The following is a 23,234-nucleotide window of genomic DNA, read 5'->3' on the forward strand; positions in this document are numbered from 1 at the left end:
CCCGGGTCAATAAATCTTGTTTCGGTTGTTTACAGCCGTCAGTGACAAAGTGTGTGTTCTGCATACAGAAGCGACATTTGACGATCATATCTGTTGTCCTGTCTACCAACAACAACTGCCGACAAAGAATACTTAGTCTATAAAAAGCCATTGACATCAGGAGACACCAGCCAGCCATGAGTGAGTGAGTATGGTTTTACGCCGCTTTTAGCAATATTCCAGCAATATTACGGCGGGTGACACCAGAAATGGGCTTCACAAATTGTACCCATGTCGGTAATCGAACCCGGGTCTTCGGCGTGACAAGCGAACGCTTTAACCACTAGGCTACCCGACCGCCCAGCCAGCCATGAACCGTGACCAAAGAACCTATCTGCCTAGTGCTTGGGAATAAATGCTTTAATTGTTGTCGGTGCTAATTACCTAGCTGGCTTCAATTTGCCCCCTTGTTATATCCATTCTTTCACCTATTAGTGCTAATTACCCCCGGCCTCCCGTTTGCCCAGTGTCAATTACCTATTACTTATCTATGATAACTTAATTACTGGCTTCTATAGCTTCAGCACTAATTACTGTAAAGTGTTGACTTTCATTGTCTCTTGCTAATCACCTTTCAGCGCCAGTCATCTGTACCCTTTGTTATTTTCCACCTTTTGTTATCTTATTAATTTTGTTGTCCTTACGTGTACATATATATGCTTTCTGCCTCATGGCATTCATAGACCTGATTAATGAGTAATATAAGCATATGCTCCGAAACGTTGTGTTCCTCATTATAAAGAAGTAGTCATCCATATATTCTTTTCCTTATATCTTAAGAAGGCTGCGTAAATGTGTCGTGTGTGTCGTTAAACAACAACCAAATACCTGAGATGCAATGATATATTTGCCATTGTGTCCATTGTATCCAACACTCACAGTTATATACCTCATAACCACACATGTGGACACCCATGTCTTACTATACAAAATACATAGCATTATAGGCTCCATCTAATTGCCCTTGGATAAATGCCCTCGGATTTGCGCCATGTATATTTGAAACAAGAGAAACTCAATTGTGTGTATACTTTTATAAGAAGCTATCAACATTGAGATGTAAGGCTTATATAAAACATACATTGACACTGAATTTATAAGAAGCTCCAAAGGTAACAAGAAACAAACTTCAAATGCAGGGATTGAAAAACAGACCAAACATGTGAACGCATGGTTAACAACAATTTTTTTATAAATTATTTAAAACATTTGAGTAAATTTCAAATGATTTTTTACACAATGATGACATTGCCAAAAAGAGGAAAACGAAAGAACCTCAATAAAGTAAACTACACGGAACACACACACAAATAGGACATTGAGAAATGCAGCGAGGCAAAGGTTCTATGAATCTGTTACATTCGTAAGACCCGGCATGTCACTGGTCTTACAGGTTGCAAATGCTTATATTGATGTTCAGATTGTGTGTACGATTGACAAGGAATCTGAAATGGTATGGATTATTTAACACAGAAAGAATGTTTGAAATGACATAGACGAACTGATTTTAAATATACCAGTATTACAGTCTCAGCAACCAAGGTAATTTATGATATGTCATCTTCAATCTTTTATTGGAAATACCGTAGACAATGTCACTATAACAACACACTAAGCAATTCATATACCACTGCAAGTATAGTTGTATCATAAACATTTGCAGGCTTTGCAGGTAAACTATGTTAAATAATATGATATGGAAATTGACACAAGCAATCCAGATTATGTGGAAATGGAAATGACAGTTGCATCACCAACATGTGTGACCCACATTAATTGATTAATTTATCAGTAAATGAATGACATAATTATTGTCGATGTCGTTCGATCCTCAAAGGCACTTTGCTATAAATTTGACATTCCGACAGTCTCCAAGTCAGTTGATATATTCTCATGACGATGTGTTAACAAGCTTTAAACATACAATTGGTTACATATCAGTAACTGATGTAAGAATTTAGTTTCTGGATAATGGGTGCGAACATTTGCCTTGTGAAGACAAAAGGAACATAAGCGTTTCTCAAATTTATACAAGAAGTATTGATCATTCCAACACTATCTGTGTAGAATATAAGTCTGGAATATTTGGTTGTTGTTTCGTTATCACAGATTGGCGTAGACACCGGAAGCACGGTTATATTCCTTCACCACTTCATAGCACAGCTTGAACTGGTCCTGCAAATAACGGCATGTTAGTGTTGTATACGTATGACGTGCCATCGCTAGATATTACAAATATAAGCCCAGCAGAAAACATTGTTGTTGATAATGGCGTTGCGGCACGGTGTCGTCATTTCCAAGTTTTCCTTATGTGTAATTGCAGATGGAATTTGGTAATGATTAGTTCCGAAATACCACAGTTCTGGGAACATCTGGTGAGAATCATGACGTTCATATAACTGTTACATTGATCAAAAATACATGTACGGTTGTCTGACTTGAATAATGTATTGCTTGTGGAGAACATTTGTCATATTTCCGATATATAGTTGTAGGTAGTTTGGACCTCACAATGTTAAATGCCAACCCGAAACTTATCCTGTTTTTACGTCTAAATGAAACAGTTATTGTACTCACGAAGGACCGAATAAACTGAGGTCTGATACGCTGCAGTTCCCTGATGGCGAGGAAGATATCCACGTCACTGTCCAACCTCAGCCTGCTGATGATGTTCAGGGCACTGCAGAACACGCCGCTCACGCCAGCACCGTCACTGGGTCACAGAAACACATGCACCTTGTGTATCACAGTACACCAAGCAGCCATTGCATCTTTGGGCTATCATTCCCATTAAGCACTTTTAATTCAATTATATTATATTTTCCTTAAGAATTATCGTCGATCTGCAGTCTTTATACCTGGTCACCTGATACCATCACTATTTGATACTGATTCATAAACTCATGATCATGATATGGTCGGAATCGTACAATCGAGTGCTTTCAGCACAACTTACTTGTGGCTATGGAAAGGGTTTTGTCGCTTTTATTTACTAATTAGGCAAAGGATCTTGGTTCATTTGACTACCGTAATTAAAACACAGCCTTATGTAATTTCTTGACGAACACGCATCACGACCACACTGCATAGATATCTTTGTAGTCACAGGTGATGGAGGAACGTAATGTACACTGTATACGATACCAATGAGGTATTAACGATGGGGGTCTGGTATAGTCCACAATGTATATAATATATTTGTCATCGTAATTTACAAAGGGATAATATATCAAAGATGTGTATACTGGCAGTGGATGAGGATCTTATGGTCCCCGGAGCTGATGATTCTGTCCACCACGTTGATTAGCTCCAGGAGTGATGCAGTATTGGACATCATGTCCGGTGCCTGGAAGCGGAACACTGTGACTGACTGCTCGCTGTCCTGAACAACGACAAAATCACAGATAAATTACGTGTGTTTTTTACATGAAAAGCAAATATCGAATATACACCTCTTTATGCTAATATACTCAGTATCTAGTTCTCAATCACTTTCCAATTACTTATTAACATGTTAACATATCTTGTCACGGGAGTTCCGACATGTGTGACGTTCCAGCATAAGCAATATGCACTGTGTCATTACATGGAACTGAACTGATTGCTTGAAAATAACACAGTGAAAGAGCAAACCTCCTTGGCATGCACAAGCGTCAACATTGTCGTCTCTGTATTGAACGCTCCATTTGAATGAGTTTCCACGTGTTTTACACTGAATGGTCCAATTTGTAACGTCTTGTTGTCTTTAAGGTACATTTCATCAGCCTCCTGTATTAATAAAATGCGGAGTAAATTTACATACACAATGTAAATACATTATGCATATAGTATCTTATAAATATTATTAAGAGATAATATATTGTAGCATCGTTTCTCATGATACTTGTAGGGATATTGACTATGACAGACGGAGACGATCAGCAACTCTGATATCCGAATGTAGAAACGTCACAAAGCGCCACCTATGATATTTACCTTGGAGTCATCCAGACAGACAACTGTGAAGCAGTCATGGTCGTACACCAGTCTCCAGAAGTCCACTACAGTGTCTGGCAGAGGGGTCTGGGTAACTATCATGGTCGATGGCCGAAGGATGGACTAAAACATAGGACGCAAACCAATAATATACCGACACTCCCTTTTGCCATAACTAAATATTGATGCCATTTTAAAGTTTGGTATTATTTATGTATCTTTTAGTTCTATAAATCTTGATGGCTCGTCTTCACATAACAACAGAAGGCTTACACTGATCAGATTTAACTGAATGTGGCATTTAGTTGTGATCGCATTGATTAATCTTTCATGTAACAATTGCAAACCAACTTACTGGCAAAAGCACTGCATTGATGTAGTCATTCCGACCCTGAACTGGAGTAAACAGGTAGGGCCTGGATTTGTTTCCTACAAGAATACATCATGTGGTGCTTCAACAGCTAGTCAAACAGTTCCTTTTTGGAAGAGTGTATAATTTATATATGTGACCGATACGAGACACAAGTAGCGCGGTTATTATAGTAGTTAGTGTGGGGCCATTACGAGCAGGCGAAAAGCAGAAACTACTCTCTCTCTCTCTCTCTCTCCCTTTCTCTCTCCCTTTCTCTCTCTCTCTCTCTCCCTCTCTTTATAATTACAAGCGCATTGGGTCAGTTTAAATGAGATTAAATGTAGTTTAGGACTTTGGAGTCATGTTAGAACACAAATTTGTCAAGACAGTTATACCCGGGAGAATATGCTGGTTTCTATTTTTGCCCGAGTTCTCTGGAAGCAGTGCGTCTGAGTCTTCGAGGTCAGATGTTTCTTCTTGGAGTAACTGAAGAAAATATTTTTGGGAGTGGTACTGGTGTGTTGGGGTTATCATAAATCATACTGATTGTATCACACAACTATGTTTCATAACAAATATGAATAAACAAACCCATCAAAGACAATGGCTTCAACGGAAAAGGTACGACAGCTATATTTACATTTACATACTTTAAACTGTTCTTTCAGCATATCCTCTTGGGGTGGTGTAAACGTTTCGCCAACACCAAACGTTTTGTCAAACTCAGACGACGTGTAGCGTGTTCCTCGACAATTGAGAGCCTCCAGGACCACATCATGCACAAACTCGTATTGTCTCTGAATAGGACATATGTATTATTACGTTATGAACTGCAGCTTGAGAATGAGGCGATGTTTAAATACTGACCAAACACAATATTCATCAACTCATTTTGTCAGAATCAGACCTAACTTTTAAAGCCATCTCTTTCAAAAGACCTCCCACACTCTTCAGGAGTAGTGTTGTTTTAAGTAAGATATCCTCTGCATGCTTCTTCATCAACATCAACTTTAATCTCAAATACAGTCTCCCTCCAAACTAAAAGCATTCATAACTTTAAAGCAGTCTGACCAAACCGATGTACCGTTAGGGTTAAGAAGTAAAATACTTTACAGATTCACGTACTCACCACTGTCTGGACCATGTTCATCCTGTTCTGTCTCATCTTGCTGACACACATGAACACATTGACTCTGTGGTTACTCTCAGCTTCATCCATCAGGTAGTCGAGGGCAAGGAACGCCCCTGTTCGGCCAACACCAGCACTAAACATATGAATATCACTCATTGACACTTTCTGCTCTCAGACATTCAGGATGATAACATCATGTACTTAGTTATTACATGTTGTATTCGCCACGAATCTCCTTTCCACTTGATCGCATCCGTGGTCTAGGAGCACTACGTCCGCCCGGAGAGCAGAAGGCCAGGGGTAAGATATGGCACTTGTGGTTACCCTGTCTGGCGCTCGGCATTAAAATGGTCTGCGTGGGGTACCCATGTTACACTGCGGCATGGTATCTCAGTGGGCTAGCACTATAAAATCGGCATTAGTCCCGACTAGAACAATCAGCCCTCCTCCCCACATGCACACGTGCATGCTTGTCGCTATGTAAGTGCGATAATAATGAACGCGACGTTCAAACCCCATTACACCTCACCTTTCCACCTATGCACTTCATCCAATGTGCAACCACATGTTGCACCGTACGTCCGCGGATTTCCAGTAAACACATCAGCTGAATCACTATGATAGGATCATCACCCCATACGTCAATGCTAGCGACATGCATGCGCGGAAAGTTCAGCTAATTATGTACATGTACCAAAATCCGTCCACCCCTAAACACCCACTGTCACCAGTTTTAGTTGTAAGAATCTTATCGATGCCTCTAAAATAGTAGCTTGTGACCACTGACACATAGGAATAACATGTACATCGTACATGTGTCGACTTCTAAGTTACCTGCAGAGAACAAACCCATGGCCAGTCTCTGTGCCAGTGAGCACCCAGAACATACCTGCAGTGCACCACCATGGGACCCCTGGCCATGTCCCCCTGTTTGACCAGTCTCCAGAAGTTGACGAGGGCAGGGGCAGAGGGAACACCGTGGTCAGGCCAAGACGTGAAGTGGTAATGAGTCACAGTTCTCTCGTTGCCCTGTAAACACCAATTGTGTAAATACCAATCACAATTATATCAGTGTAACATGTTATCCTTTCATACAAACTAGTTGAAGTGTATACTCTTGGTACATTGTAAACCCATACTGGTGGTTAAACTGAAAATAACTATTTATACTTACGGAGTTTTGTACTAGAAAAGTGGAGACTGTGTAGTTAGACCTAGCTGTCACATTTTTGTTTGTCACTTTACAGGCTCCGTAGATTTGAGATTTGTTTCCATCGGGCCAGTACCGTTCACACTTTTTCTGTCAATAGATAAAAATGGAAGTAGTAAAACAATTAATGTAATTTTAATAATGTGTTAGGTAGTAGAATGTATTGTGCTATTTCCAACAAATCCTACCTTGTTCATCTCCATAAGCCTGGTCAGCATGACTATCTGTGTGACGTCCTCCTGCCACACCATCCGCCAGAAGTCAGTAATTGACACTGGTTTAGGTCCTTGGAACAAAACACTCTGTATTACAAATCGCTCCTCGAGGAAACCTCTCATGTCGTTCATTTAATAATAATCATATATCGTTTTAGAAAAAAGTATAACTATTCAAATATAAAAACATATATTAAAAAAGTAATAATTGTACAAAAAATCATAAGGTGCGTACCTTGTGTAGCTATATACATTGGAATATCATCATATCCCTGTGAAAAAATATACAGTCACAGTTAGACACAAGTTCACGATTGTAGCTTTTAATTATATCGATGCAACTATGTACCATATGTAACCACCTAATGTATAGAAAGCACATCAGACTGAAATTGGACACTTGAGATACATAAGTGAATGTTTATATTCATTATTTCCATCGTTATGTTGAAATATATTAAATATTTCTATCCCACTCACCATGATATAATTGGCATTAATGTAATCTTCTCCATCCGCAAGCACGACCCTCGATGCATCATCTGATTGAAGTTAGAACTCGGCATCAAGAAAATTGGAACAAACTTGCAGTCTTTTAAGTGGCAAACGTATTACATTTTCACGCCATGGAACGATAAAAACGGAATGTGCAAAAGTGAGATAATTTGTTGAAGGAATCTATAAACGTTACATACACTATTATTTCCATAATCCTTATTACCCCTGGTCTATAAGCGAATTCGACTCCTTGTTAGACGTAGACATATTTAAAGCTGGCATTACCTAAACATCTCGAATTCCCTCTATCTTACACTCGAAACGTAGGTTATTTCTATTACTGATTACTTGACAAATATTGCGATATAATTGATTGGGTTGTTAAAAGCCTTTGATCAGATGAGGTGATGGAAAACGAGTGTAATGTTAATTAAGCGATATCGGCAAGTCTTGACATATGGAAGTTAACACGTACTTTGGCGTCGAGTTTACTGCGACACACTGACTTTAGTAACAAACACAATATGGTCATGATTAACTTACACGCATATAGAGCAAGAAAACGGTTCTTCGCCTTGTTGACGGGTTTTGTACCGGCTTCATGTGGATGTCTTGCACCATATGGGATCGTCTGGGGCACAAATGGACATTTTTACAGGGGTACATGTACATGTACATCCAAACAGAACAGGGTTTTATTGCAAAGCATGATAACTCTTTAATTTCCGAGGAAAACGTGTATTGTAATTTATGTTCTTTGCTATAAACAACACATTCCTGTGTTTCCTGCATTTGCGTGCATAGCACTTGACTAAGTAGATAATGGCAGCCAAATGGAGCTGGCAATCTGATGGTCCATAGAATCGTATTGATGCCAAATCTCTTCCCAAAGACATATTACAGGTATTACTTCATAGACGCTATTCAATTTATGACAACCGAAAAACGTTGGTATTCAGGCATACTTCAGGGTGTTTCCGTTGTCAATAGTTGTACCAGGAGGCATATTTCAACCAGTGCATTGCAACTAAACCTTTTAAATAGGTCTGGGATGTTAAAAATATAACATGAATAGACAAATAAAATCTATTGAATTTGAAGAATCACATTCAAACATTGGCTCTTAAATAAGTCTCATAAACGAAATATCACACAAACATATACTTTCACACAAGGTAAACAATTAATCTATAAGGTGCATGTCAACTAGCATATGACGTGAATAAGTTATGCTTATAATACATGTTTTTCATAAACAAACCTGAAATTCGGTTTCAAATGAGGCTTTTTTCTTCTTCTCACTTATACACTGTTTCAGGTTGTCCAGCCGCATGTGAGGTGGTACCCAGTTGTAGTAGGTGGCGGCAGCCTCGTTGTCGCCGTCTACTTCAGCCTCAACAGAAAACATGGCGTCCTCGTCTTCTTCCACTGCGGGCGGCTTTGGGGTGGATTTATTCGCTGTTGGCTTATCTAAAAGGGATGTGTGGTTTATCTAATTTGATCACAATATCTTTTCCCCGAAAAGACGAATGGAACGATCTACTAGCACACGTTGGTTGACTAAATTTACGTAACGTTGCATGTTAAATATTACATGATGCATAATTACCTCTACTTGCTGCCTTGGGAACCACTTCTAGGGGAACCGGCAAACTAGAGTCATCATCTTTTCGTTTTCTCCTATGAAAGAATATTGTCATTAAACCTTAGTACAGCAGTAAGCAAATATGACCAAGAATAATGACCATGTTGTTTTGCAGAATTCACAAAATCATAATGAAATCTTGTTCTTACAACTCCATGTATAAAATCTATTAATGATGTTGAGCAGTTACCATTTTCCGCAAATGACAATGGCCACAATAGCAGCGATGACTACAATAGCTGCAACTGTCCCTCCAACAATTCCTCCTATAGAACCTCGAACAGGAAGAGCTTTCAAGAACAAAATGTAATCAGTTTTAATTTATTGCAATATTTTTTTATCATCTAAAATATAATCATACAGGTACTGAAATGTCAAGTTACAAACAATACGTACATAAATTGATACTTGATTAAGCATAGCATATATATTGATTACACATCACATTGCACAACATGGGCTTTATCATAGCTTTCTAGATGTCATGAGAACCCTTATTTTCCTGCCTATCTGACCATTGTAAACTTTTTTACACAAGCAAAAACGGTGAAGGCCCATACGTGAATGAAAGATTTATTTCAGCCGCCGAGATTTCCGTATGGACGTTTGCGTCTTTATAATAAAGAAGTTCATCCATATAACTTATCCTTACTTAACACATTGTATGTCTTTGTGGTATGTTCAAATTAAATAATGATAATTACATCCAGATGAAAAAGGACAAAACGTCAAAAGGTGGCACAGTTATGGTTCTGCTGCGGGTTAAACTCCCGCAGAGACAAATTAATTAATTAAAATAATATTGTGATGAATAGAAATTAACTGTAAATAAAGATAAAACGAAGGTCGTGTTTAAGAATGATGGTAAATTTGCTAAAAAGGAAACATCATCAGTTTTTGCGTGTATATTTTACAACTCATCTTACTTGGTCTGTGTGTTAAAACAAATTTATACTTTTGGAAACATTACTTGGAAGTCGTGCTCCAAAATAACTTAGTTACAGATACTACCATATGGAGCACAGATTTGGGGACATTTCTTAGTGTTCAGGTTAATACATCTAATGTTATGGTATGTGGTGATTGTGGCTGATTTACAATGTATATATACTCATATATAAAGGTTATTAAATATTGGTTAAGATTTTTGAGTATGCCATATAAAAGGTTCTCAAAAAAATATGATGGTACTCTTTGATGAATATGGAAAACGAAATTGGGTAACAGATGTAACGTACTTACTATATTTCGTTGGTTATGGCTACGTATGGTGTGAACAAAATTGTCAATGTCAATCTTATTTCATTGGATCATTGAGAAAAAGACTACAATATGTAATAATCCAATGAAATAAGATTGACATTGATATATATATATATATTGTAGTCTTTTTCTTTATCTTTATCTGCATCAAACAAATGTATTTGGTTTAAAAATGGTAAAAAAATATTTATATCCAGTACAGAACTCTGATGGTACTAGGCCACAGATGCAAGACAAATAGACTTGGCTGTTGGAGTTGATTTCACATTTGAAGGGAGATGGTTCCCCATTCCATATTTCCGATAGGAAATTAAAATTATCTGATACAAGGTTTCAAAAATTCTTAATGACTTTGAGCTCAAAAATAAAGATATTAATGTATCGCAACTGTTTTGGACTGTCATCATTACTCACGTTGGAGACATAAAATTGTTTCGTCATTCATCCACCCTGCTGCACATCCCCTAGGACAGGTTCCGTTTGCCTTGTCACAGCTGTCACCATATCGGCAGTATCCACACTGGAAGGCACAGTTGCTGCCATGGTAGCCTTTTGTACATGCTGCAAAGACAGTACTGTTTACCTTCAACCTGTCAATATGGATTTTGCCCACAGAGCTGAGAAATAATCCCAAATACACATGCAGACAATTTCTGTCTCGCATCTAATATCAGAATTCATTTGATATAATACATACATGACGAGCACGTTACATTCCACCATCCTGCTGCACATCCCGTTGGACATGTTCCGTCTGTCTTGTCACAGATGACACCGTCTAGGCAGTTTCCACATTGGGAGGAACAGTTGTCCCCATAGGAACCATCTGGACATGCTGAACAAATAAAGACATTTACATTTAACCATGTCAGTATCGATAACCACACGATTTAAAATACTTTGCAAACACACACGCACATAAAACGTCTGCCCCGTAGCAAAAACTAGCCTTCGTTTGACATGATTCTGACTCACCTTGTAGACATGTGTCGTCCTTTTGCCATCCCGATGCACATCCCGTAGGACATGTTCCATTTGTCTTGTTGCAGCTGACACCATCAAGACAGTTTCCACACAGGGAGGAACAGCTGTTACCATAGGAACCATCTGGACATGCTGCGCAGACACATACGTTAATTGCTGAGTAGGTATGTCAGATGCCTTGGACTAACTAGCTTTCATACACTGTAAACTGTGTTTAGATCCTTAACACAAACATATGCGTTCAGGTCTAAACATGTTTTGGGTTGGTTTTAACAACTGAACGTGTTCAAAAGCTAAATGTTTAGACTTTTATCCCAGTATTATCCAGCGTATATTATATACTCTACATTCTGCTGAATATCCCCATTACATTCAGAAAATGAAATGAATGGAAAGCAAGACAACATCAATTGTAGCTTTCTAATTGGTTGTGTCTTTGGTATCTGACCGAACACTGTGTATGTAATGATTTGGTGGGATCCGTTAAAAAGTTGTCCCCATAGGAACCATCTGGACATGCTGAACAAATAAAGACATTTACATTTAACCATGTCAGTATCGATAACCACACGATTTAAAATACTTTGCAAACACACACGCACATAAAACTTCTGCCCCGTAGCAAAAACTAGCCTTCGTTTGACATGGTTCTGACTCACCTTGTAGACATGTGTCGTCCTTTTGCCATCCCGATGCACATCCCGTAGGACATGTTCCATTTGTCTTGTTGCAGCTGACACCATCAAGACAGTTTCCACACAGGGAGGAACAGCTGTTACCATAGGAACCATCTGGACATGCTGTGCAGACACATGCGTTAATTGCTGAGTAGGTATGTCAGATGCCTTGGACTAACTAGCTTTCATACACTGTAAACTGTGTTTAGATCTTTAACACAAACATATGCATTCAGGTCTAAACATGTTTTGGGTTGGTTTAAACAACTGAACGTGTTCAAAAGCTAAATGTTTAGACTACAAGTAATTTCTTTCTAAAGTAACTGAATCTTATAAATTTGTAAACAAATAGTGTATCCTTTATCTGGACGCCTACAATGCACCATTGCATACCCCGAAATTTTCGAAGCCAAATATGAAAACACCATGCAGTAAGCTTGTTACATGTTAAGCTGTAGGTCCAGGGTAATGGTACCACCACTTGACCACAAAAAGTGGACTGTGCACATAAAGCTGAGAAACAACTGGGAAACTGTAGCCTCCCAGATCTATGTATTACCCCCCATCATTACTTATTAGGAAGGTTCATTGCCGCTTACATGGAGGGCGACAGTATAAGATTGTCTATCATATACATCTAATACACGTAGATATACGTAGCCATATATATTCCATCAGTATCTTACCTTGAATAAAATAATTATATGTTTTCATTTACAGAGATAGAGATATGTTTTTGTAATCACCGATATAGGTGTGAATTAACTGCGATAAACTATAATATTACATTACGCGTTCAAGTCTTCAAGTCAGCTTCTAGTTTCATAAATTAAAGCTATAATATTTTTACTGTTTTACTACCCTAGTAGGTATAAATTATATCTAAATCACATTCTCCAAGATGTCACGAAACGTTGAATCAACGTTACATCTTAAACGTTGAAATATTATGATGACTTCAACGTCATGCTTGACTTTTTTAAGTCGCATTAATTCACCAAAAATGCCCTTATGGTTCCACCTACACTTTTACGTAACCATCCTCTCGGCTGAGCAATTTGATTCAATTATCACAAAAACAAAAAAATAAAATGTTTAATAAATATTTCGTGACTGGCTGCTCTACTCTCTGGACAAAAGCCATACATTGAGACCTTTATCAATTCATACATTTGCATTACGATGAACTACTATAACTTTAAGCGATTTGCCATTACGTCCAAAACGTGATATTTACTCTTCAATAATTATTGTTGACGGTTTAGTTACTCGTGTATATAAAACAGAGGACATTAGTTAACAAGGTAAAAGTGTAGCCCTTCTCCTTGTAGATGTGTTCTTAAAATAGCTGGTATTCATCAGTCAGAAATCCAGACATTTGAATTCAATTTATATCAGTCAAGAAGTGTGGTATTTCTGGCATCAATTAATTGTAATAAAGCCAAAATGAATTGGTTATGGCCAGCAAAAAAGACAAAAGGATACAACATATTGCAGTGAGAATAGATGCCAAATTGACATCAATACGTCAGTGGTATAACAAAAAGTAAGGGAAATAATATATAAGTCCTATATCTTGCCAATATTTGACTATTGTTCGCATATTTGGGATAACTGTACGTCTGAGCAATCGCGTATATTAGAAAGCTTACATCTTGATGCCCTGAGAACTATATGTGGTGCAGTTCGTGGCACAAGTCATAAGAATCTTTATAATGAAACTAAATCTCAATCCTTGCAAGATAGAAGATACTACCCAAAATTAACTTTTTTCTTTAAAATGTATGATAACCAATTCCTAAGCTATCTTTGTGTATTGATCCCAAACGTTGTCTCCGAAACTACAAACTATAATTTAAGAAACAGTTCTGAAATACAAGGAATTTATAGTAGCTGGAAAGTATACTCACCTTGCTTACATGTGTCGTTATTAATCCATCCTGCAGCACATCCTCCAGGACATATTCCTGTCGTTTTGTTACAGCTGTCGCCATCTAGACAGTTTCCACACTGGGAGGAGCAGTTGATACCATAAGAACCATCTGGGCATACTTTACGAGAAATATTTATCACACAATCAGCGGTGCTTTATCAAATGGTATTGTTCATATAAATGTGAACCCGATTTGTAAAACATATTAACGGGTTTCACAACCACTGTTAAATTACAGTAAACTACGGTTATAACGAACACGCTTATAACGAACTGACGGATATAACGAACTTACTTTTTAGTCCTGACTATTTGCTGTAGTTATGCGCACTGTATATATGCTTATAACGAACTACGGTTATAACGAACTAAAAATAGTAGTCCCTTTGAGTTCGTTATAACCGTAGTTTACTGTAGTTCATTTAAAAAAGTAAACAGTATTAAATAGACATATCATTTGACGGGAACATACCACACATTGTCCAGACCGTTACTTGATTGCATGAATACGATGCGCTGTAACACGGATGGAATATAGTACTGCAGCAGTGCTGCCAATAACACTACCGTCAAAAAAATGATTTGATTGTAGCTATCGTTGAGGTATACATTATCAATACCGTGTCACTGCATCTGATCGCAACATCTAATCGAAATGAAAATCCACATCATGCATGTACAGCACGTGATGCACATAAGCCAAAGCGTGTGCGCCTAAAGGAGAACTCACAATCATTAATATCATTGAGCTAAGCACACGCTTAGAATACCCACGAGACAGCATCTCAATGAACAGACAAAATGGCGAAATGTGGGTACATTAGAAGGGGAACGTCAATATCCCAATTTGGCCGAATGTTTGGCAAATCAAACATTTCTCGACTGTGGGACAAGTGCCGTCAAACAGGTTTGGGACTTGAAGGCCTAAAAAAGACACCTAGACAAGATCATCTCATTAACATAATTGCACTGCGGAATATATTAAAATCTTCTCTTTGTATCAGTCAAGCATTCCGTCAAAAAAATCTACCGTTATAAACCGGCTCTATGCAGCCCGCTGTAAAGCAAGGCGCCAAGTGAATGGTGTGACACTGACAGCTTACCACAAGCGGCAAAGATTGGGGTGGACTCAGCAACACATGGGACGGGCTATGCGCCAATGCATTTATGGTGTTAAAGTTAAAGTTTTGCCTCCGATTCACAAATGGCAGAAACCATGACACATGACAGACGAAATGATTTTGTTATTGTGAATGGACATTTACCTTTCCAGCAAATATGTTGACATTTTGGGTCCATTTTGGGTCCTGTCCAAGACCATGTACCGCTCAACATGATGGACACACGAGATATTGAACTCGCCCGGAATTCATTTACAGGCATTTGTCGTCTTTACACCTCCTCGATCATTTCATCACTTCCCTTATTGTTGAAACACATTTTCTTTCATCGAAATACTCACACATTCATGGTGAACGTACATAAAAGCTACTACACTATGAATGAGCTCTGTTATACATATAAATCTGTAATTATATCTAATCACCTGTTTGACAGTCGTCACCAATATATCCTGGGAAACATCCACTTGAACAGTGACCAGTCATCTTGCTGCATATATCAGTGTTGTTTTGACACCGGCACTGCTTGTCACAGTCTTCAGCAAACCATCCATCACTACAAACTGATTATCGCTAAAGCTTAGTTTTAGATATTTTTCAGGGTATGTTATATCATATGTGTTGTGTGTAATATGCACTGAAAATGACGTAAGTTACATAAATCCTTTTCACTTTTCTTTCTATAAATTGATTACTTGATTTATTTATTTTAAATAGATATGCGAGGATGCTATTGTTTGTACTTTTTCGTTTGTGATTTGTTTTACATTCTGTGAGCTTTACTGTATATACCACTTGAATTGTGATCCCAAAACAACAAATGATCATGATTGTTTATCCATCCATGATTATAGTGAGATTGTGGCTGTGGGTACATTTCCTAGTCCCTCCAAAGAGTCAAAATCTTTTCAATAATCATAAGAAACATTTGCTACAAGCAGAGTCTATTGTAGGATTGATTCCGACTGTATCATAAGTAGACATATATACATACAGACAGACAGTTTTATTTCAGTCTAAAGGTCACTGGCCCATAATACATATTGCATCACCAGAAAGGGTTGAAGCGCACATAAAATTATCTGCAATTGGGTTGCATGCACTAAGTGGGAGATTTTTTGGTGAACATAACTTCCGGAGCGTACGAGCGTTTACAAGTTCACGTTTACAAAATACCCTTTTGGTGTGTCATGAGTGGCAAACAGTACCGTTTTGTGGCCGGTCGACAAAGTATTTAACCCTTTGTTGCTATTTGTGCAATTTACAACCACCTGTCATCATAAAGATATATTGAATGAATAGAAACTGAATTTACAGTAACAAAGTATTCTGTTAGTTACGTTGTTATTTCTGTAGTTTCCAAGTACCTCTCATCACAAAAGGAAACAGAAAATGAATATGAAATGATCAACATGTTCGTCATTAAGTTCTGTGAGGACAAACACAGTTAAAGTTCTGCTAAAGTTAGCTATACGTAGGCCCGTGGTTAAAGCGTTCGCTGGTCACGCCGAAGACCCGGGTTTGATTCCCGACACGGGTACAATGTGAGAAGCCAATTTCTGGTGTCCCCCGCCGTGATATTGCTGGAATCTTGCTAAAAGCGACGTAAAACCATACTCACTCACTCACTCACTCACTCTTACTTTGTTTAAGAATTTAAAATGTTTAAAAAATCAGTGATATCGGGTGTTTCCGAGTTTATTAAGGCACTTCTTATACTCTTTTGAACTTTCTCGATAATAATGATTATTATTTTCTAATTTATATTTAGAGTATCGGTGTTTTGATTTATAAAATGTTTTACGTTTATTTCGACATTCTGTCCCAAACCAGGGTTTGTTATTTTGACATTTTATCGGGCCGTGGCGAACTGGACGCCTTTCCCCAAACGTTGCACGTGCTGCATCAGTGAGCAGAGGCGCGATCTCTTCAGTAAATTCATTAATAGCACGTGCTTGGTCGTCATGACCTTTTGTTGATTTCAATAAACGGGTCAGTTTTGGGATAGCATTTGCTTTATCCTTTTCATAATGGATTCAGCAATATCAAATTCATTAAACAATGATATAGCCTGCCATTACATATAAACATATTTGTATTCTTACATAATTCTACTAACTTAAAGTCCTGACGCGCCGAAGACCCGGGTTCGATTCCCGACATGGGTACAATGTGTGAAGCCCATTTCTGGTGTCCCCCGCCGTGATATTGCTGGAATATTGCTAAAAGCGCCGTAAAACCATACTCACTCACTCACTTAAATCCTGAGCTATTGACTCTTCCTTGATCTTGATTACTTCTTGTAGTTGGTAAAGATAAGTACATTTTCAGGTTCATATATATCTTTCATTTCTTCAATATATTTCTTCTATATCAAGTTCTTCAATGATGTGTTTATCTACAGTTCAGTTATCTTTCAGTGCTCTAGTCCTTGCATTAAAATCACCCATAAGTAAAATATTATCACTCTCTGATTGCAAGTGCAAAATGGATTGTTCTACAAGGACACGTCGTCTTTAGCATATTTAGAACTTTCTGGGGGTAGATACAGTATCCCTAGATACAGGTTATTGTCAAAGTTAAATAATGACTTGGATATTCAGAACCATTCAACATACTGACAATAGTAAATCAACAAGAGAAATATGGTCAGAGTTTTTATATCTGACTGCTAAACCAATGCCACCAGACTTCCTTTAAAAACTGGTTCTATGATGTAAGTATCGAATATAACCTTCAATGTCAAGCTCATCAAGTGAATCTGTTTTTGTTTCTTGCAAACCAATTATATCAGCTTTATAGATTAGGGAGGTAAATTCGGGATATTCACACACATTGAGGCTAATAAACTTAAGTTTATATACAGTGTTGGGAGAATAATGATCCGTAAACGTTTCCATATTGTTTATTACCTCATATGTTATGCTATTTTTATATACAACATTCAATGTTTAATAATAGACAGTGTTACTAATATCAATGCTGTTTACAGTATTAACATTAGCTACCTTATCAGCAGTAGGGCTGTTCTTGGTAGACACAAATAGGGTATTGTTATAAAGAGAAGTATAATCCTCAGTAATAGAGTTCTCTTCCTCATCTACATGCACAACATGATGTACATCTACATTGTACAAGTCCTCAAGATCACCGTCGTCTCCCTATGGTCCAGAGTTAGATGTGGTGTCAGACCTGGTGCTGGGAACTCTGTATGGGGGTGACACAGACAAATTCTGGAGTTTGTTCTCAATGTACAGTTTATCAACTGTTCAACAGATTGGGTGGGGCCAACGCGTCCTTCGTTTGAACCCGGAAATAGAGTAGATCAGCGGGAGGTCACCCCCAATCGAGGGAGAAACAATGGTGTGTGAATTGCAGGCCGATTCTCGTTTAATATTTTTCATGGAACATTAAAAAATAAACATCACCACAGTGACAGTTAGTTTAGGATATATGTAAGAACTATTACATTACTGCCTTTTGTGAATCCTTTGTGAAAAAACGGCAAGAGTTCATGATTTCTCTGAAGGGTATCAAATTGAAAGCGGATATTAGAAGGATATGTCTAGATTTTAAAGATGTCATTGATTATATCCCCAATGGCAATATTGAGTTTATACAGGATACTATTCATGATTATCCTGGCGATACATTTGACTCTCTAAGATCAAGTAAAGATGTAAATTAAAATAAATATGGGAAGGAATTATCTGAATTACGTAGGACCTGTAGTATTCACCTTATGAATGGCAGGCTTTTTTGCGATAAACGTAGTGATTGCACTTGCCTCACACACAATACGTGTAGTGTAGTGGACTATATTATGATTGCATCGACTACCATGTTTCAACACATTTGTGATTTTAGAGTTGGTGGATCATGATTTTTTAAACCTTTTCCCGTTATCCTGTTATCATAAGCATGTGTTTATGAATCACCATTAAATGGTGATGATACCACGTGTTCGCGAAAACATCCGGCAACAGAATGATGTTTCCAAAACATACCACGTATCTGCAACTCAACGAAAGTAAGGAATCCCCGGATTTCGTAGAGAAATCTAGGTCTAAAACATTTCCAAAATAACAGTATCAATATATGCCAATACTTACCAAATATTTGCACCTCACACAAAGTAAGGAATACGTCGGGGCCACCTGGCAATCGTATAGTGACGGTGTTCCCTGACAGTGGCTGACGGCAGGTGACGTTAGCTATAGGAGGAGGATGTTCAGCTGATGACCAGTTGTAGCACATCTGATTGTCTACGAGTATCTTCATGCCGTCGCTTCTGTTCTGAACTGTACAGAGTGTTTGAAATATGTGGCAAAACTTGGCGTTATATACGGAGCAAGTCCCTTCTCGTCGTTTGCCAGCTGACGGAACGACATCAGTTTAAAAGGTGCTCAAATAATGGCTGTAATACAGCTGGTTGCAATTGGTTCATAGAAATATTCCCGTGTCATTTAATTCTAGAAATGCATGTGTCATGAGTCAGTGTTAGGGTGAAAAAGGTATGAAACGAGTGTAAATACAAGTAGTTTAGAAACTTTCACCGATTGCTCTGTCTGTTTGGGCAATCATATCAATGACCACAGAGGAAGACCAAATGCTAAATTTACAGTGATTAAGTTTTTTGTTTGTATTTAAATAAAATCATGTAATCGTCAGTGACTATGGTCTTTGTAATCACGGGGGAATTTTTTTTGTCCTGTAACAGCTTTTAAATATGAGAACGGGAATTGTCTTGAGTGTATACATATATATATACTCACGGATAGGGTCATCACGTAAATAGAGTCTGATATGTTGTATCTTTTCTGTGACAGAGGTGTTCAGCTTCACATTCCAAGAGGGATTTTGATCGTTGTTACCTGTATGAGTACATGTACTTGGCATGCGTTTGAAGTTTGTGGTGGTCTGGCCATCTACAGCTCTTTCTGCACTGCCTCTTAAGTTGAGGTGTGTACTGCTCTGGTTACAAGATCTTCCCAAAGCAATATTTTCTTTAAAGAAAGGAAAAACGGAATACACCATGCTTACATTGAGATATCATATATACTCTGCAAAAAAACCCGCAAAAGTTCTAAATTCGTAAATGTTGCCGACATTCCATACACAATTAATACCAACAATAGATTGGTCATTTCTGCATGAATAAGGATTGATTTGTGTGGAAAGAATGAGAAATTTGGCGAAACGATGGAAGAATAGCAAAAAAACACAACCACGTAAGGGCCTGGCGCCGAAACACACCAACATGACATGCACGTGCAACATCACTTGTTAGGCTATAAAAAACGTTGGATTTTCATTTGCATGCCATCACAATCTTACAGCAAGCGAACGGAGAAAACATGCCACGACTGACAGTAGCACAACGCCATCGGCCGATTGCAAAGAGGACAGTCATCTTCAGCTGTAGCCATGCTTGCCACGTGGCACCAACCCCCGTGGAATCGTTATCAGGCACACCGGACAACACGTGGCCTTCCCAGATCCGGTCGACCACGTATCGCTACAAGAGCACAGGGCAGATTTATACGGCTACGTCATGTACATGAAATAACTACCACGGTCACCTCTACAACTACGGCAATACCAGGATTGCGCATCATCCCCGACAGCGAGGAACCCGTTTAAGCGCTGAAGGTATTCGCCCTAGGCGACCAGTTCGAGGTGTCAGTTTGACTGACCTGCATCGTTGGCTGCGACGTCAATGGTGTCAAGGTCACAGAGTATGGCCACAACTGCGATGGAGACAAGTTTGGTTTCGTGATAAGTCACGATTTCTGCTTCGCCGTGCGGATGGTAGACGTCGTGTTTACAGGCGTCGCGGGGAACCTTATGCACGAAACTACATACTGGAAGTGGGCAGATTTGGTGGCGGCAGTGTGATGATGTGGGCAGTTATCTCCTACACTGGTAGAACAGACTTGGTGCAAGTTCTTGGGAATTTAAAGGCACAACGTTACACGTATGAGATTCTCCGGCCACACGTCCTTCCCATTATGCAACAAGCGAACGTCATTTTCCAACAAGACAACGCCCGACCTCCCACAAATAGACTGACAAAACCTTTTTTTCAGAAACGACAACATCAAGGTCCTGCCACTGCCTTCCAGGTCTCCAGATTCAAAACCAATCGAAAATGTATGTGATGCGACGAATCAACGACTGCGAGCACGTCAGCACAACAACCACAGAACCTCCGACAGTTGGTACAAGCACTGGGTGGGTGAACATTCCCCAAGCCACAATTTGGGATCTGATTGCTTCCAAGGGACGACGATGACAGTTAGTTGTGGACTCTCGTGGTGGCCATACAAGATATTGAGAAGAGATGACCTTAACCTTGAAAATATACTTTTCCATGTGCGCCATATGGGACCGTGTCAATGACAATGATGTGTGCCAATTTTGAACAATCGATTAATATCTGTTGATTATTTATATGATGTATAAAATATTCATCTAAAATCACTTTCGCGTGTCTTCGTTTTGCAGAGTATATATCAGGAATAAAAGTTACATAATTTGACCAACTTGAGAGCATAATTCATGTTCTTTTGTTCCTTACCTATGATATTTACAATACGGAATTAGGCGACGTTAATGACATCTTTATCATATGATGTCATCTTATAATGGTCACTGTTTAAATTGAATTTCACTCACCAAAGTAAATTAAGAAACCGAGCATGAATAAAATGCTTGAGTGAACAGCCATTATATGATAAGTGTAGATATGTGTCAGTCACCATGTATAGGTTAGTTGACAAGGTCCTGGTGTCTAATCGTTGAAATGGTTAGTTAGATCCGAGAACATTTCACGATTGGACACCATGGTCCGAGTGAACTGACCTACTTAAAGTTTGGCCAACATTCAAAGATCCCTTGCACCTCAAATGGAAACAACTTTGTGTTCATAACCGAATTTTCAAAGAAAATCAAGTATTCTAACACAACTGTGAGAACACTGCGTGAGTCGGCCCTGCATGATGCACGTGACGTATGTTCCCTATGCCTTTAACACGTGTACCTCGCTCTTTGGCGACTCGGGTTAAACATGTTCCTGGGCAAGTTTACAATTCATAATGGACCAACTCGTGCACCTAAACATTACATGCCCATGTTCGTGGGCCTGTTATGACCAAACATAGCCCTGAGAAAGATAAGAGAAATTTCTGTTCTATCAGTTCCTTTTTTAGAACGAAAAGCTACTAAATCGCACGTAAGTTCAATGCATTGAACAACGTAAAGCGTACTGCATATTACACCGTTCATTAACGGATAAAGTATTATCAAGTAAACATTTATAAAATTTCTTCTATGTCGTCGTCATCCTTCTGCATCATCGTTCAATTTATTACTCTGGTTACAAGATCTTCCCAACGCAATATTTTCTGAAAATATAAATACATAATAGGTCGATGACTTGTATTCGTGATATTACTATCATGATATTACTAACGTTTCTGACAGTATGAACCGAACCATCCCTCCAGACATCTGTCTGGACTGCCGATCTGGCTACAGGGAGTGGAGGGGAACACGGTGCAGGCAGTAGTGGTGTTACAGTGACACTCAGCATCTGTTTGAAAAAAGGTACTTCAGCTTAATTGGTAGTGATAGTGAAAACATCCATCAAGGTATCTTGTCTCTACTGTTACTTACCAACTTCTAAAAATGCCAATCAAACAGTTAATTGATAGTGTTCATCAGTACTTCAGACATACACTTATATTACAGTGAAAACATCGATAACATTTGAGGACAGCTACCTGTTTGCGAATAAAACCAACAAATAAATCAAATAGTTACACTTTTTTTCACATTCTATAAATAACGCCCCTACCAGTGAGAGTCACAGAGACACAGACCACAAGCAGTCTCATCCAGAACAAACCCATGTTGGATTCCTAAATAAAAAGACAAAAAAATTATGCGAATAATATATCTTATAATTGAGGAGCTTTAAACATTTACTTTTTCTCGACGAGTGATGATAGATGCCTGGACACGAGGACCAATATTTTTATAATACAATATCATTCTAAATCAAATAGTATATCACAATGTTCGTAATATAAGAAGGAAATAGAGTTGTGTCCCTTAGTCGTGCCAGAAACCTGTGGTCGTGGGTTTGAATCGCCCTGATTACGTTTCTTGGTTTATCAACGCCATACC

The 23,234-nt window shown here is 38.5% G+C and overlaps 1 protein-coding gene across 1 annotated transcript; it reads right to left on the reverse strand.

The window, feature by feature from the left end:
* Positions 1-868: 868 nt before the first annotated feature.
* On the reverse strand, positions 869-22,962 carry LOC124116618 (receptor-type tyrosine-protein phosphatase kappa-like). Its single transcript, XM_048401554.1, has 28 exons — positions 22,903-22,962; positions 22,519-22,638; positions 19,820-20,050; positions 19,157-19,345; positions 15,470-15,607; positions 13,901-14,041; positions 11,973-12,113; positions 11,305-11,445; positions 11,027-11,164; positions 10,744-10,890; positions 9,257-9,356; positions 9,031-9,101; positions 8,683-8,891; positions 7,965-8,052; positions 7,404-7,465; positions 7,159-7,195; positions 6,897-6,994; positions 6,673-6,798; positions 6,388-6,527; positions 5,496-5,631; positions 5,017-5,163; positions 4,762-4,852; positions 4,370-4,443; positions 4,015-4,137; positions 3,673-3,807; positions 3,285-3,421; positions 2,617-2,752; positions 869-2,214 (listed from the first exon to the last, which is right to left on the reverse strand). Exons 1-28 carry the CDS (start codon positions 22,955-22,957, stop codon positions 2,143-2,145), a joined length of 3,423 nt encoding a protein of 1,140 aa, XP_048257511.1. The 5' UTR covers positions 22,958-22,962; the 3' UTR covers positions 869-2,142.
* Between the last annotated feature and the right edge of the window lie 272 nt (positions 22,963-23,234).

The sequence above is a fragment of the Haliotis rufescens genome, unplaced genomic scaffold (genome assembly GCF_023055435.1).
Source record: "Haliotis rufescens isolate VD_foot unplaced genomic scaffold, xgHalRufe1.0.p SCAF_22, whole genome shotgun sequence".
Lineage (NCBI taxonomy): Eukaryota > Metazoa > Mollusca > Gastropoda > Lepetellida > Haliotidae > Haliotis > Haliotis rufescens.

Bases quoted from the DNA above. Each gene is read 5' to 3' on its own strand.
- LOC124116618 (XM_048401554.1), bottom strand. From the start codon at position 22,957: ATGGGTTTGTTCTGGATGAGACTGCTTGTGGTCTGTGTCTCTGTGACT. The intron at 7,196-7,403 runs GTGAGTGGGATA...ATTTTTTCACAG, and splicing joins TTAATGCCAATTATATCATG to GGATATGATGATATTCCAAT. The intron at 4,138-4,369 runs GTAAGTTGGTTT...CCTATGTTTTAG, and splicing joins TCAATGCAGTGCTTTTGCCA to TCCATCCTTCGGCCATCGAC.